Genomic DNA, 14,879 nt, shown 5'->3' with positions numbered 1-14,879 from the left:
TTAAGTAAAATGTTTCTATGATATGCGGCTAGGCTAGGTTTGTACAAACTGGATTGTTTTTTTTTTTAATTTTGCACATATCGTTATTTTATTCAATATTTATTTAACCTCGTTATAAAATATATTAAAAAACGAGTTAATTTAATAACGTACCTTGTAATGTTCATATAATAATAGGAATCATTAATATAACTCTGTATATAAATATAAATTATTGACAATAACTATAACTACCTTAAAACAAAACCTTTTAAATTAGGAAAACACTTAATATAGATGTATTTTATTTTCTAAGCCACAACTGACGAAGTAGTTTCATGTACTACCTTTTAAGTTAAATTAGCCTACGAACAGTTGGTCGCTACGGACGCTCGACGTAGCATGAATAGCCACATCAATTTATTGCTACTTCGACTGCAATATTCATTATTTAATTTAAGTTAGTATCTCAGGCTGCTCAGCCTGGTGTGCTCAGCAAGGCGAGACGGTACTTCACCCCGGGCCATCGCTTGCAACTCTATAAAGCGCAAATTCGGCCCCACATGGGTACTGTACTGTTGTACTGTTCACACCTCAGATGGAAGCTCCCCAGTACCTTCCGCTCCTTCCGCTTGTATTCAACGAAGAGCGATTCGAATCGTCGACGACCAGTCACATTCCGAGCGGCTTGATCCCTTGGCGTAGCGCAGAGATGTGGGATCTCTATGCATGTTCTCCTGCATTTACCATGGAGAGTGTTCAGAGGAGGTGTCCGGACTAATACCTGTATCTGAGTTTTATCTTTGGACGTCAAGGCAGAATACAAAATACCATCCGTATCACCTTGACGTCCGTCATTCCACAACTGAACGTTGCATAAGGCAACTTCTGCCGCGCACCACCACCATGTGGAACCAGCTGTCCACTGAAGTATTTCCATACCAATTCCACTAAGACTCATGAAAAGAGCATACCAATTCTTTAAAGGCCGGCAGCGCGCTTGTGAGCCTTCTGGCAGTGTGAGTGTCCATGGTCGGCGGTATCACTAAACACTAGGTGAACCTACTACCCGTTTGCCTCCTGTAACATAATATATATATATTACATCTTAAACTAGTATGATAGTTATTTTTTAAATGTATCTTTAGCCAGCATACTTTCTGAAATATCTACGGTTGGTTACAAAAGACCTGTTAATTGAATAAGTTTAATTAGGTCATTATTTAAACAATAAAAAGATGTACCACAAGGAGTAGTTCGTTTATGATGTCACCGCCTCACTAGATAGATTATATATACCTAGCTCAGAGCGTAAAAAGGATTTTAACTTATATGTGAATACATTCTTCTATTGTTCCTATTGCGTGATAAAGGCAATGGTAACGTTTCTTAAATAACAGGAACCCTCAATAGGAACGTAAAGTATACTATATAGGTGTATATATACTATATATATAGGAGGAAATATACTATTCTATACTAGGAGTTATTTTGGTTTTTGTATCAGTTCTACGGTCTTGTGTTCAAATTGTTTATATCTTCTCTTTTACTGAAATAATATATGACAAATATTTGATTTTATCAAATTTCCACCTAATCTTGTTGACAATAAATATGGCACGAACCTAATTGTAATGCTAATCGCACACGAAAGCTATAAAGAAGATATAAAATGATGTCTCTTGTATTTTTTAAGTACCCATGCTACTCAACAACTTAATAGGCTGACTTTATGACACTTAAATATATTTTAAGTAGGATCGTAATGTAAAGGCTACCAAATATTTATGATAAATTTCTCCCCGCGTCATTGCCTGAAATGATTACAGTTTTATTTAAATAATCACGCCACAGAGACTACGGATTTCCACTTGCTACGGTCTTGACATACTTCTCTCGCTTAATCCACTTTCATGACATTCACTATGCATGATCATCGGTTATGGGGAATATTAAGTTGTTCCTTCTCTAGAACCTTCTGGATTCAATTTGAGGTGATAAGACCTACCCAACCCAATTTTACTTTCCCAACGCTTCTCATTCTTCCGTTCTACATGGCCAAGCCACCTAAGCATTACGCTGGGATATGAAGTCCTCTATGTAGGGCCACGATTTTATTAACAAGACATTTTAAGGTTAGGCATTGTTCTGTTATTGTTCGGCAAGCGACTCCTGTACCTACTTACGTAACATCTGTCTACGGGTATCAACCCTGGGATCGGCAGGTTTTGCGCTGTAACAACAAAGCCATGGAGATGGTAGCAGTAAGTAAAACTATGTTTTCATGAATATGGATTGACACATTGTCTATATGTATCTAGTCATTGATTTGATAGCAAATCAACTATTTATTGAAAGAAAATACGGCGCAAATCTATGGGTAACAATGTGATTGCTAAAAAATAAGTAGAAAAAACTAATGGTCATATAAGTAGATATGGTTAGTTACCTCCTAGTAGCTAAGTTTTGGAAAACCAATTACAACGACAGTTGAAACTGTGAAAATTAAATATAGCATATTGGTTTCTTTTGAAGGTATTTTAGGGATTAATAAAGAACTCTCTGAATGTAACTGAGCATTATTATTTAACTTCAAATCCCCATACTTACATTTGCCACAGATGTTTTTATCCAAGAGTACTTCTCAAAGTTTGATCAGACAAAAACATTCTCGAAATATTTGAAAATCATTTTACAACTTTAAGGTTCTTGAACGCTTTAAGCCAGAAAACTGCACGTAACTTTCAAGCACACTTAAGTTATTTATGTTATAAATCACAATAACAGAGCACCTCACGCACCCTACAGAATATATATAGGTTCGGACGTGATCGCCTATTCTTGACGTATAAAAACTATATTTAACTACATACAAACTATATTTGTAAGCGAGGGGGGTGGGGCGAACAGGAGATAAAACATTGCAAGGTTGCACATTTAATGCAAATTTAGCTACGATCCTCTGTAATAGCTTTAGAGAAAAAGTAAGTTAGTCACGAATCTCGAAAGCCCATAAACCTCATTACAACACAACCCGTATTTAGTTTATCCGTAGTTGGTAACAGTCGCGGCAGTCCGCTCAGAAATATTATGGAGATCCGTTTGAAAGCTCTTTTCAACAGAAATCTTCCTCATTACATTGAAATTGTTGTTGAAGATAATATTTTATCTTAGAACTTAAATGAATATTGAAGCCCATACAACGCTACTGCGTTGAATAATCTTTTAGTACAATTTTCCTGCTTTCGTGGCTGAATAAATAATGCAAATTGCTTATGTGATTCCTAAAACTACGATTCTATGAACCATTATCAAATATAATACATATTCAAAAATAATTATATTACTAAGGGAAAATACTGCTCGAATACCAAAGTGTTTGACTAAGTTTGCAGATTTACGAAGGATGTTCAAAGGCCGATAAACCCCATTAGAGCGTATGAAACGCGAATGCAGTACGCGTCTTTGATATTTCATTAGACATATAGTTAATTGATTTGTGGACTAAAAAACGTCGGTTTCCTCGGCATTCAGGTTTTTTTATGTCCTCTTCCGGCAGTAGCGTAAAAGTATAACGCCGGCGACGTTAATTCAAATTCTAGTAAAATTAAAGTTTGTTTCGTACGCTTTATTGGTTTTCGGTTTCCAGTTTTGAGAATCACCCGTTCTACCACTAAGTTGTTCAAGGATATATATATACAATTTACTAAATGTTGAAACATTTTAAAACCTTTTGAAACCATATAGTAAAATATTATTATTATAAGGTTTTATATCTTCAAATAAAATAACCTTTTTAAACCTTCGCAAGCTAATTTACACAGAGCCAATACCGAGTTACACCAAATTAGTTTACAAAACACAAAAACCAGTTAAATCGGTATTTGCAAAGTTAAGTACTATCACGGCTCACCGAACTTATTCGTCACATTGGAATTGGAACTTTGTGTGTTAAAATACCTACATGAGACTGTGACTTGCTTGATTGGTTTAACCTATCTCTCATTAACTTCACTCCGATGTATTGTAAAATACAGAGGTAAAAATATTGTATATATAAATTCATTGTTTTTATTCCCAACTCCTATATACAAAAAAAGAAAATTATGGAATGGTTCGAAACTGGCTATATTCACAATTTTCCATATTGTAAGCTAAAAAATACCCAGTATGTGTTACAATTATGGCAAATGCAACTGTAGCAAAAAAAAAGCTATTATTGATTCTTTACATTGTATATATTTCTTCATTAAAATTCCCCACATCATATAAAATGCTATATCTACAGCATATGTAACATGCTATATTTTGTAAAATACATGATAATTATGGTCAACATAGGTTAAAAAAAAATTACACATCCATTTTAAGATTTGACTAGAAATTAAACCATGTAAAACAATTGTTAGATTATATCAATGAAATATACTATATAGACTGTAACTATAATACAACGAGAGGCGTTGAACTACTTAATAATACTGTCTGCTGCACTGTGCATTTCGCTTTGGCTATCTACATAAGTTTAACATTTATATAAATTACAGAAAGCTTCTTTTGAAAGCTCCTGTTTCTTCACACTCACTCACCTAAGTTATTTGTAAGTAAGGAATGCTGTGTATAAAAACAAATACCGAAAATGGAAAAATACGAGTAACCGATTATATATTCCGAGTAATTGTTTGCGAGCTTTGATCCGGAGCTAATTATAATATTCATATCATATTAATGTATAACTTCATAAATATCTCTATTTTAAAATGTTCACAACCACTTCCATCGAATAAATTTCACAAGATATAAAGGATTTATTAACGACCGAACGGGCAATTGCTTATGGCTTATTAAACATTCTTTGAAAACGATATTACGAATGGAAGGATTTAAATTATCTTTTTTTTATATATGATAGCGCACACTGACGAAGCAATTATTTATTTTGAGAATGTAATAGTGTGAGCGTGTTTTTTATTTTTATTTCATTGTAAATGTATGCAAGTTTCGTCACATTTCCTTCACCTAAAAGCTAGCGAATAGATGATGAATGCATTGAGATATTATTTTCTATGGAAAAATGCAATACGCATTGGGCTCGCGTGGGGACTACAAACCATTCCCTCTCTTAGGCGAGAGGAGTTATTATTGTGGCATTAGTGGGACATATACAACGTGTAATTAAGTGCGCTGAAAATAAGTTTATTAAAATTAAACTGAGTACAACGTGACGATTTTTACTGACCCATCAAAAGAAATTGCCACGGGCCCCAGATGGTATAGTTACACAATATATATATATATATATACACTGCAATCGACCAAGCATCATCTAAATGATAAAAAATCTATTATCTATGTCAAAATTTAACATTCTGTAATCACACTGAGTAATAACTCATATTTCATAAATTCATTAGAATATAGTAAATCCCTCTAAAACTAAATCAACTGAACGAAACTTTGTTCACGCGTTTACTTTACTACTTGTTTGTAGCCTTATACATACGGTTTACGTAATAAAAGAATATCTAAGACTATAATTGATTTAAAATAGTGAAACATAAAAATCGACTCTCAATTTCAATATCGCAGAAACGTCTGATGAAAAAAAAGGATTTCTACCAATTATATTTTTTTGTAAATTTTCAATATATAATCTAAGCTATTATTGAATGCATTTAAATTAATCGTTGTGGGCGTCCGGAACGTATATATTTATGTTTTATATTTAATATTTTATTTTAACCAATTAATAGGCATCCGGCTTTGTCAAAGAATTTTATAATAATAAATTTTACTTAAATCATAGTTCGTAGTTTTGATAATTCGCGGTTTATTTCTATGTTTATTTTAAACGACTTTGGTGAATGCTATATATATATAAGCTACTTATTTATTTTCATCTGTGATGACTTTAATATGAATTATAGCTAGTATCGGTACTGGCAGTTTTTTGGCATTAGGATTTTTACAAAGGCTATTGGGATGATTTGAAATGTTGTCACCTTTTATCTAAATTATTTAAGTTAAATCCGTTTTGCAATGGACGCATATTAAAATACAATAGAAACCGATCAACATTTTTGCTAAACTTTTTACAACAGATTTAAGAATTTAGGAGGTATGAACGACTTTGCAACATTAGAAAAAACGATAGTACGTGAATTATCTTGTAGATTGTGTCTTTGCAACGATGTTATCAAGCTGAAACCACTAAGTGCCGAAGTAAAGCGCAAAATTAAAAAACTATACGATATCGTTGTAAGTATATATTTTTTATTTGAATATCTTAGATGTACATACTTCATCTAAAATCACTAATAGTAATATATCTTTTCATAGATCCATACAGATGACTGCCTTCCAAAAGCTATTTGTCATGATTGCCTGCAACAAATTAGTAACGCATATATCTATGCAGTGAAAGTGGAAAGAACGCAAAAATTCTTAGAATTCCACAGAAACAAGAAGAATGAAGACAAGCAGCCAAATGAAATAAAAAATTATTCGCTTATAAATGAGTTATCAGCCCGAAATCTCGAACATGCCAGTACAGAGCTAAAGACAGTTTCTAATTCTACTACTCCGCCAAAACCAGCTGAAATTACGACAACAGAATTACAACAAGGTGACACGAAACTAGCAAAACCAAAACAAGTTAAGAAACAGTCGCCTTCTGATATGAAATATTTAGAAGCTATGCCGCTAGAAGAATTTGCTGAAGTGGAAAAGTTAGATAAATCCTTACTTAATAGCACCACGTCTGCTAATAAAAGTCCATCGCCGACTCATGAAAAACGAATAGTTGAAGATGAACTAGAGCAAGATGTTTTAGATCCAATAGTTATAATCGACGGTCGCCCAGCCAAGCAAGGCCATGCTTTAGATATGCAAATCACGCTTTTCTACAAGATGGAATGTTGCATTTGTCATGAAACTGGATTTCATTTTAGGTCCCTAATGAAACATTATAAAGACAGACACGGCGTCCCTGGCTATGTAACTTGCTGTGATAAAAAGTTTCACTACTTCTACCCGAAAAAAATTATTGAACACATGGCGTTCCATTTGCAGCCGAACATATTTATGTGTGTATTAACGTTTATTTTTAAAGATGAGAGTATTGCAGAACCTAAAAACTACACACCTTATTTCAGGTGCAAAAGCTGTCATCAGAATTTCCAGACGTCACAGGAACTTACAGAACATCAAACAAACGGGGGACGATCGGAAGGAAAGATATTGTGCCCGCGGTGTTCGGAACGTTACCCCACTTACAGAGAATTGGGCGCGCATCTTCTTACGCATCGGGCGGATAAACTTCAGTGTGACTATTGTGGGAAAACGTACGTTATTCATTCAATAAATTTCTCCAAATGTACTTGTAAGTTTACGCCTCAATTGCGAATAGGATTTCAGTAACATTTTTCTTTCAGATTAAAACATCACCACCGCAAGAAAACTGTAAACCATATGGAAGACGTCATTTTGTGTTCTCAGTGTGTGCGAACTTTAAAAAATATAGAAAAACAAGAAAGAGATATTGTGAGTGTAAATACGTATAAGCGTTTCATTGAATAATTAAACACAAAACATAGGCATTTTAATGATATTCCTAAAAATACTTTTTTTTTAGAAAGAAAAAGTGAAAGCGAAAAGTGTTGATACTTTAACGTTACAGAAGTATCAAAAATTTCGTCAAGCTATGGGACTATCCGCTGATGAAGAAGCGTCCTCAGATTAGAGCCGATGTTCACACAAAATTGCTTCTTAAACTGTCTATTACTCCCAAGATGAACCCGTTTTATACAAAACGAGCTATTCTCAAAGTTAGGCACGAATTTTATTTCCATAAAAATTGTAACACTTATAAATGTAAAATGTCAAAGTTAATATGAAAATAAATTATAATTAATGAGCATTTTTTCTATTAACACTGATAACATAATCAATCTATCAGAAGGCTGATCACCTTCTTGCCTATTCAATTTACAAATGCTCATGGAACAGATACAGAAATCTGAGGCCCAGACCTAAAAAGGTTGTAGGTATTGATTTATTTTTAACATAATCTATCGCTTAACGATTCTTCTAATATTCTTATGTAATCATACTAGTTTGGTTTAAATCGGCACTGAAATCACACTTTTACGTGAATATAATTAATTTTTTCAATTTTTTACAATTTCAATGCTTTTTTAATGAGTACAATTCCAATTTTTTTCTACTAATTTATCGCCTAAACGATATCTTCTACTATTAGTTCTTATGTTCATTTGTATAGTGAAATGCGTCAATCTCAGACTCAAAGAGAACCAGGAGCGATTTCAAAACATATTTTTGTTTTGGATAGTACTTGACGAAGGCGATAGGTTATCCAGTTGTTTATAATATTAGCGACAACATTCGACTTTGGAAATAAAACGTTTTGTTAAAATCAAAAGTTTAATAAATGCTAAAATTTAATCTAGCCGCCGTTTTTTAACCAATGATCCTAAGAGATCAGAAATAGCAGGGAGATTGTTTGTCTGATCGTTGGCACCAGTGTTTAGGTTGGATAAGGGTATGTTCAGTTGATTTGATGTTCCCTTTTGGCCTTTCATATTCCTGTGTTGAGGGAAGCTGGGCATCAACTTCGGATCACAGGCTGAAAAAAAAACAAATATAGTAGGAAAGAATTTCAAATAAAAATTCTTTAATCATGTCAAAATATGGGTTGTTTCATAGTTATAGTTATCGGTATGGATCTTGCGTTTCGTTTCATGTCCGAAACCCGATGTCAAGACTGTTGTCAATAGAAATGACATCAAACCATATATTTTACAATAATCTTGCACTCGAAAGACTAACATTTTATACTAATGTAAAGCCACAGATCACAGTAAAACTCTTGCAAGTTTACAAAATTTGATAAAGTATAAAAAGAGATGAGATTTCAATTAATTAGATTATTATAGGTAGAACATTAGGTTTGCTATTAACAGCCATAATTTTAGGCAGTAGTTTTAATGTAATAGAAAATCTGGAAGCTCGCTTTTTCATACAGACTTTTCCTACATACATCATAATATAGAAAATTACTAAGTTTCTATTTATTAAATGAAAATATTCTATTCCTTAAATATAAAATATAATTTGATATTTAGAGTTGGAATTTTACATTCACTCCATTCCCCTACACAATTTGATACAAAGCTTGCAAAGTTGTTTGCAAATTTTCTAAATAACTATTTAGCTATTTACATTTACGAATACGTTACGATCTGGTTTCAGCCACCAAAATATTTAATGAGATTTTAAAAAATACTTACGTAATGGCTGCTCTTTGAAGTAGGAGCTTTGGAGACATTCTTCAGCAGTTGCACGCTTCTTTGGGTCATACATGAAGAGGAAGTTAAGAAGTCGCAGGCCTGCAGCCGACAGCCAAGGGAATCGCTGCTTTAGGTTGTTGTAAGGCTGCTGCTTCAGTGTAAAGTTTTGTAAAGCCGGTAATGAGCTGAATTCTGGCCAAATTGCATCCGAAGGAGTCCCTATAATACCACAGTAATAATTTAATTTTATTATATTATATATTTTTCTTAGATATTTTTGTTTATTTTGTAAGTTCCAAAATGTAAATATAAAAATGATAAAAAAAACTCGCATAATTTTCTGTCATGAGTCTTAATTAGAAAATATTTTTAGTATACAAAATAACTCACCAAGCAAATCAACAATCAACTCAAGTTGTTCTATTTCACTTCTGCCCGGCAATAAGGGTTTGTTAGCCAACAATTCGCCCAAAATACAACCAGCCGCCCACATGTCCAATGCTGGGGTTTGTTTGGGTGATTGTAGGAGTAACTCAGGAGCACGATACCACAAGGTAACAACTCGAGGCGTTGCACATCTGGCTGGGGCACCTAACCAACGAGCTAGGCCAAAGTCAGCTGAAAATTCAACAGTTTATAATAATATTTATAAGCAGATGACTTGATTCTAGGCACAAATAACGGGCATTAAACAAAATTACTCATAGTAGATTTGATTATCTTTATCTTTAAATGTGCATTATTTAAGTACTCCTTCATTCAAAGAATGAATATGTATTGATCCTTCATTATAATTAATTAATAAATGGTTGATTCCAATTAAAAACACTATATTTTAATAGAGCTAAAAAATAATTGAAGTACAGCACACTGTTTGGCAGAGAGCTGTTACTAGAAATTTTATTCAATAATAATAATACTAGCTTAATGCGCGCTCTTACAGCGTAATGCAGCCGATACATTATTTATGACATATTTTTTATCATTCCTTTTCAAGTCATATATAGTGAGCACACAATAAAATAACGGAAACCTTAGACCTTAATGTAGTTATATAAAATAAATTTGAAAAAAAAAATCTCACCTATTTTAACACAGCCTTTATCAGTAAGCAATAGGTTTGATACCTTCAAATCTCTGTGCACTATGAAATTTGAGTGTAAATATTTCAATCCCTTTAACACTTGCAACATAAGACATTTAACTTGGGATTCAGTAAATGGTGATGACATATTATCAAGTAGAGATGCCAAATCCTGCTCACAATATTCCATAGAGAGAAAGATACTGAAATAATATTAGTCTGAAAATCAACATGTTGTTGTAGTTCTTAAAAACAACACATTTCCGTTATTTAGTATTAATACTCAAACCCCATGGAAAAATGCATATACTGTGTAAACTCTACATAACGACACAGAAGAGATTGTGCATTGTATGGCGTTATAAAGAGTTGTTGTGCAATTCAGAAAAGAAAATACGTATAGATAATCCATGACCCCTACATATTATTTATGGTCAGCAACAGTCTATACGTGCAAGCAATCCCAACTTGTATACAAAAGAACGAGTTTCTTAGAAAGTTCGGATGCATGATGCAGACACTCGAGTTCATTGCGGGCTAAGAAATGAAAGCGACAAAAGTAGTGTTTACTAATAAGTCATTTAAATAAGCAGCTTAAGAAGTAATTTATTACTCAATTGTTGTCATTGAAAGTGGGTCGAATGCTATGTAGGGTGTATCACCAACTAAAGCCAATGGATTTCGACGCTTAGGGAATTCATCGTTAAATCGAGGGACGTTACATACAGTTTACACTGTAATTAATGATATTACCTATTTAAAGAATGCTTCAAATAAACATTCAGGTTCAGGTCAATCCTTCCTATAACACAGTAGATTGTTGCCGCGGTATAGGAAACTCGTTGTAGGAGGATTCTCATATAATATATATAACGCGTTAGGTACAAATAATTAATGTTTAACTTTTCTAGATAAAAGGAATTATATCTAATACAATTAAGAAAAAAACCACTAAACTATGAACGAAATAATTACGTACAAATCATTATAAATGCCACAGTACAGAAATATGTATGAAATCCCCGCGTTATACGGGGGAATACCGATGTTATACGCAGTGGCGGATAAACCAGCAGGCTGTTTAGGCTGGAGCCTAGGACGGCAGGCTTTTGGGAACCGAATTTTTTTTCGCTACCTCAGAGATCAAGAATATCTCCGTATGACGGTTTTCTAATGTTTTACAGATAGAAGACTGGCAAAAATTTTGCCGATGACTTTCCCCTTTCGTTTGTCATTGTAGATTCGATGTAGGAAATGTCCATATTCCAGAGTAAAACAGCTAGTTTGCTGCCTCCCTACCACTACTTGACTTCTGCGCCTTCAGCTCACACTTTGTATGAGGGAAAAGAGCGAAATTTTAGAAAATGTCCCTCCACCCTGTTTTCCCCTATGAACCCATACATGTCAGTCCTGCAACTGGTTGGAAGCTGCGAACTGGATGGTTTGTGTTTAACTTTGTGTTAAAATCAAACCCAAACATTATTTTATGTTTATTTTCAATGAAATATGTGATAGGTCACGATTATTGTAGGGACAATAGTGGCAAAAACTTCACAACCTATACCTAGACAATTATCGGATCTATGGGGAAAAATCACTACAGCACACACACAGTGATTCTCAACAAGGCCAGATAGAATACCAACCTTTAATCCGCTCCATGTGATAAGATCGCAAATCAACACATGCTCAATAGAAGATACCATGTCCAAATGAGAGAAGAGGAATGTGGTAGATCAACCCTGAATGAGCTGCGCATATGTACCGATGGCTCAAAAACAGGGTGTGGCTCTGGCGCTAGCATATTCTCTCTTGATCTCAACATATAACCTACCCTTGGGTACATACAGCTCGATCTTTCATGCAAGTGTATCGCTCTAACCGAAGCAGCCAGAGCCGTGCAGCGGTTAGGAATTAATAACTTTTGTATTAAGTTCGTATCCGACAGTGTGTCTGTGCTGATGGCGTTAGTTAGCAAAAAGACAAACAGTCAACTGATATTGGAATGTCACAATGCAATAACCCTGACAAACAGCAGGCAGCTGTGGATTAAGGAACACAGTGGATCTCTTGGCAATGATGATGCCGACGCGCTTGCGAGGAGGGGTTCGGAAATGAGACCTGCTGGCCTGTATCTGCTCCTTCCCTTGCCTTTCTCTGTGAGCCTGGGTTCACCAAAGATCTGCGGAACTCCAACATCAACGGTGGTCGCAAGGTGCGAACAGCAGACAGTCCAAAATGGCTCTGCCAGCAGTCAACCCGCAACTTAAAAAACAACTTCTAAATTTAAGCAGAACCAATCTAAAAACAATGATAGGGACAAATATGGGCTATTGTCTCTTTAACAAACATCTTTTTGTCCTAGGCGCAACGGACAGACCCCTGTGCAGAGGCTGTTTCAGGGTAGAGGAATCAGCTACCTACATAGTACATACATACATACCTAGAAAATTTTCTCAAAAATTTTGAAAAATCTCATATGAAAATGTGTTATAAGAGTACCGTGTAATAAAGGGGTTTAGTAAAAAATAAAATATATATATTGTTTGCATGATACCTCTCAAGGGATCGTCCTACCAGCACCTCCTTAAGTTGTACCACATTTTCATGGTGACATGCCATTAATACTTGTATTTCTCTAAGACCACTAAGTGGCAATCCATCTTTTTCAACATCCATTCTGACCTTCTTTAATGCAACAATATTTCCACTCACTTTATCCTTGGCGCGATCTGTTTTTAAAAGATTTTAATTTAGTTCATTAAAAGATAAAACAAAATGTTCAATATAGGCACTATACTTACACACTATGCCATAAGTTCCTTCACCAATGCGATTCAGTTTTTCAAATTCCCCGACAAAGCGGCATCTTCCTAACTACAAATATTTTGAGAGTTTTAATAAAATGAACAATGAAATGAACATCCAGTTTCTGAAAGATCTGCTAATCAAATTTCAAATCTCTGGTTAAGTATTTGTCAATTGGATTTAGAATTAGTTTGATAATTATCATATTCAATGAATACTCGTAACATAAAGAGATTCTAAAATTTAGGTTGAATCAATACGAAGATTTCAAAGATCTTTGAACAGTTTAAACAATGTTGCTGGAGTTATATCCCAACCAAACATTACAAACGTTTTCGGCTAATGTTATTCGATTGCAACGTTGACTGTCCTTACAGAAACTGGGCGTTAATAAATTAGGGAAATATGAGATCCAAGCTTTCCTTGAAGTAACAAACTAAAAGAAAAATGATTTGGAAAATATAGAGGTTATGTCACTTACAATATCCTTTTCTGGTATTTCCATCGTCTTTCCTGTTCGAAAAGACACCAGAACACCTTTTCGAGCAGATGGGCCCGTGGGATCTGATACATCTTGATTCGACGGCGGCTTTTCTGAAGCTAAGAAATCAGTAAATCAATACAAATCTTAATTTGATAGAAATTTACATGTAGCTTATGTTTTAGGACTAACTCTGAGACATCGCTTTTGAAAATGATACGTCTGAACTGTCGTAAGAACGATAAGGTCTTAAAGAATAATGAAAAATCTATTTTTTTTTAGATAATCAAGCAATTGGTTGTGGTTGTTACTTGTAAAGCGTAATGTAATTGTAAACAAAACAATCTACAGACTAGCACTATCACATAACCACAGAGTATTTATACACCACACACTCAGAAGTAGGGCCAGCGCAATGCCGATAAATATATTCTGGCCAAAATAATGATTTTCGCGTTTATTTGGGAAAAAAATCGATATATTTTTTTATATGAATAGAATTTTATTGAATAGTTCATATCATGTAAGTTCATATAATGTTTTAAATACTATGAGTATAACAATATATTAAAGTAAGTTTATTTTCGAGATAATTCTAATCATTCTAGTCATTTATATCTCCGACATCCACTTGTAATATTTTAAAACTGCTAAATAATTATATGGCTATTGGTTCCATCTGAAGGTATTAACTATAAGATAAATAAAACGGTGGCGATTTAGATTTAACACAGATTTAAAAACAAACGTAATATATTATTATATTTAATGTACCCTTGCATCAAATGAAATTTCGAATTATAATGTACCAGAGAGATAATTGAATTAACGTATTATCTATGGAAATAATATTGTAATAATATGTTTTTTTCTTGGCGGGAAATTGAAAAAGCGCGGTACTATTTTTTTTCTAAAATAATACTTTAATTAAAATAAAGATTATTTCTTTGTAAATAACAGTATTAATAGACAAATTAAATATAAACATAGTGTATAAATAATAAAAATGGAAGGAAACGAGGCGGGCGGGCTTGACCCGCCCAACTCAAAAAAGAGACCACAACGGCGGCTCGAAGATCCCCAAAATGATTCTGATGCTGGCGGCGGAGGCGGTGAGAAAGACTCGTATATCCCATATCTCAAGCCTAATTATAAAGGACTATATCCTGAAAATTCTATTAATATGGAATTTAAGGTTTTTATTGAAAACAAAAATATT

General features: G+C 33.8%; 2 protein-coding genes across 3 annotated transcripts; one reads left to right on the top strand and one right to left on the bottom strand.

Moving 5' to 3' along the window:
- The first annotated feature begins 5,948 nt into the window (after positions 1-5,948).
- On the top strand, positions 5,949-7,875 carry LOC123716198 (zinc finger protein weckle-like). Of its 2 annotated transcripts, XM_045671817.1 has the most exons (6): positions 5,949-6,237; positions 6,319-6,707; positions 6,930-7,064; positions 7,134-7,322; positions 7,413-7,521; positions 7,613-7,875. In XM_045671817.1, exons 1-6 carry the CDS (start codon positions 6,100-6,102, stop codon positions 7,718-7,720), a joined length of 1,068 nt encoding a protein of 355 aa, XP_045527773.1. In that variant the 5' UTR covers positions 5,949-6,099; the 3' UTR covers positions 7,721-7,875. The 2 variants fall into 2 exon arrangements, with proteins under 2 accessions (XP_045527773.1, XP_045527772.1); XM_045671816.1 differs by having other exon boundaries at positions 6,319-7,064.
- A 533-nt stretch (positions 7,876-8,408) lies between these two features.
- On the bottom strand, positions 8,409-14,010 carry LOC123716430 (cyclin-dependent kinase 10). The gene is made up of 8 exons (XM_045672176.1): positions 13,853-14,010; positions 13,661-13,779; positions 13,176-13,248; positions 12,929-13,103; positions 10,372-10,574; positions 9,678-9,905; positions 9,288-9,506; positions 8,409-8,623 (listed from the first exon to the last, which is right to left on the bottom strand). The coding sequence occupies exons 1-8, from the start codon at positions 13,860-13,862 to the stop codon at positions 8,439-8,441; spliced, it is 1,212 nt and encodes a 403-aa protein (XP_045528132.1). The 5' UTR covers positions 13,863-14,010; the 3' UTR covers positions 8,409-8,438.
- Positions 14,011-14,879: the final 869 nt, after the last annotated feature.

The sequence above is a fragment of the Pieris brassicae genome, chromosome 11 (genome assembly GCF_905147105.1).
Source record: "Pieris brassicae chromosome 11, ilPieBrab1.1, whole genome shotgun sequence".
In the NCBI taxonomy this organism is placed as follows: Eukaryota; Metazoa; Arthropoda; class Insecta; order Lepidoptera; family Pieridae; genus Pieris; species Pieris brassicae.
Note: the sequence above shows the minus strand (reverse complement) of the source record. Positions and strands in the feature narration are given on the sequence as shown.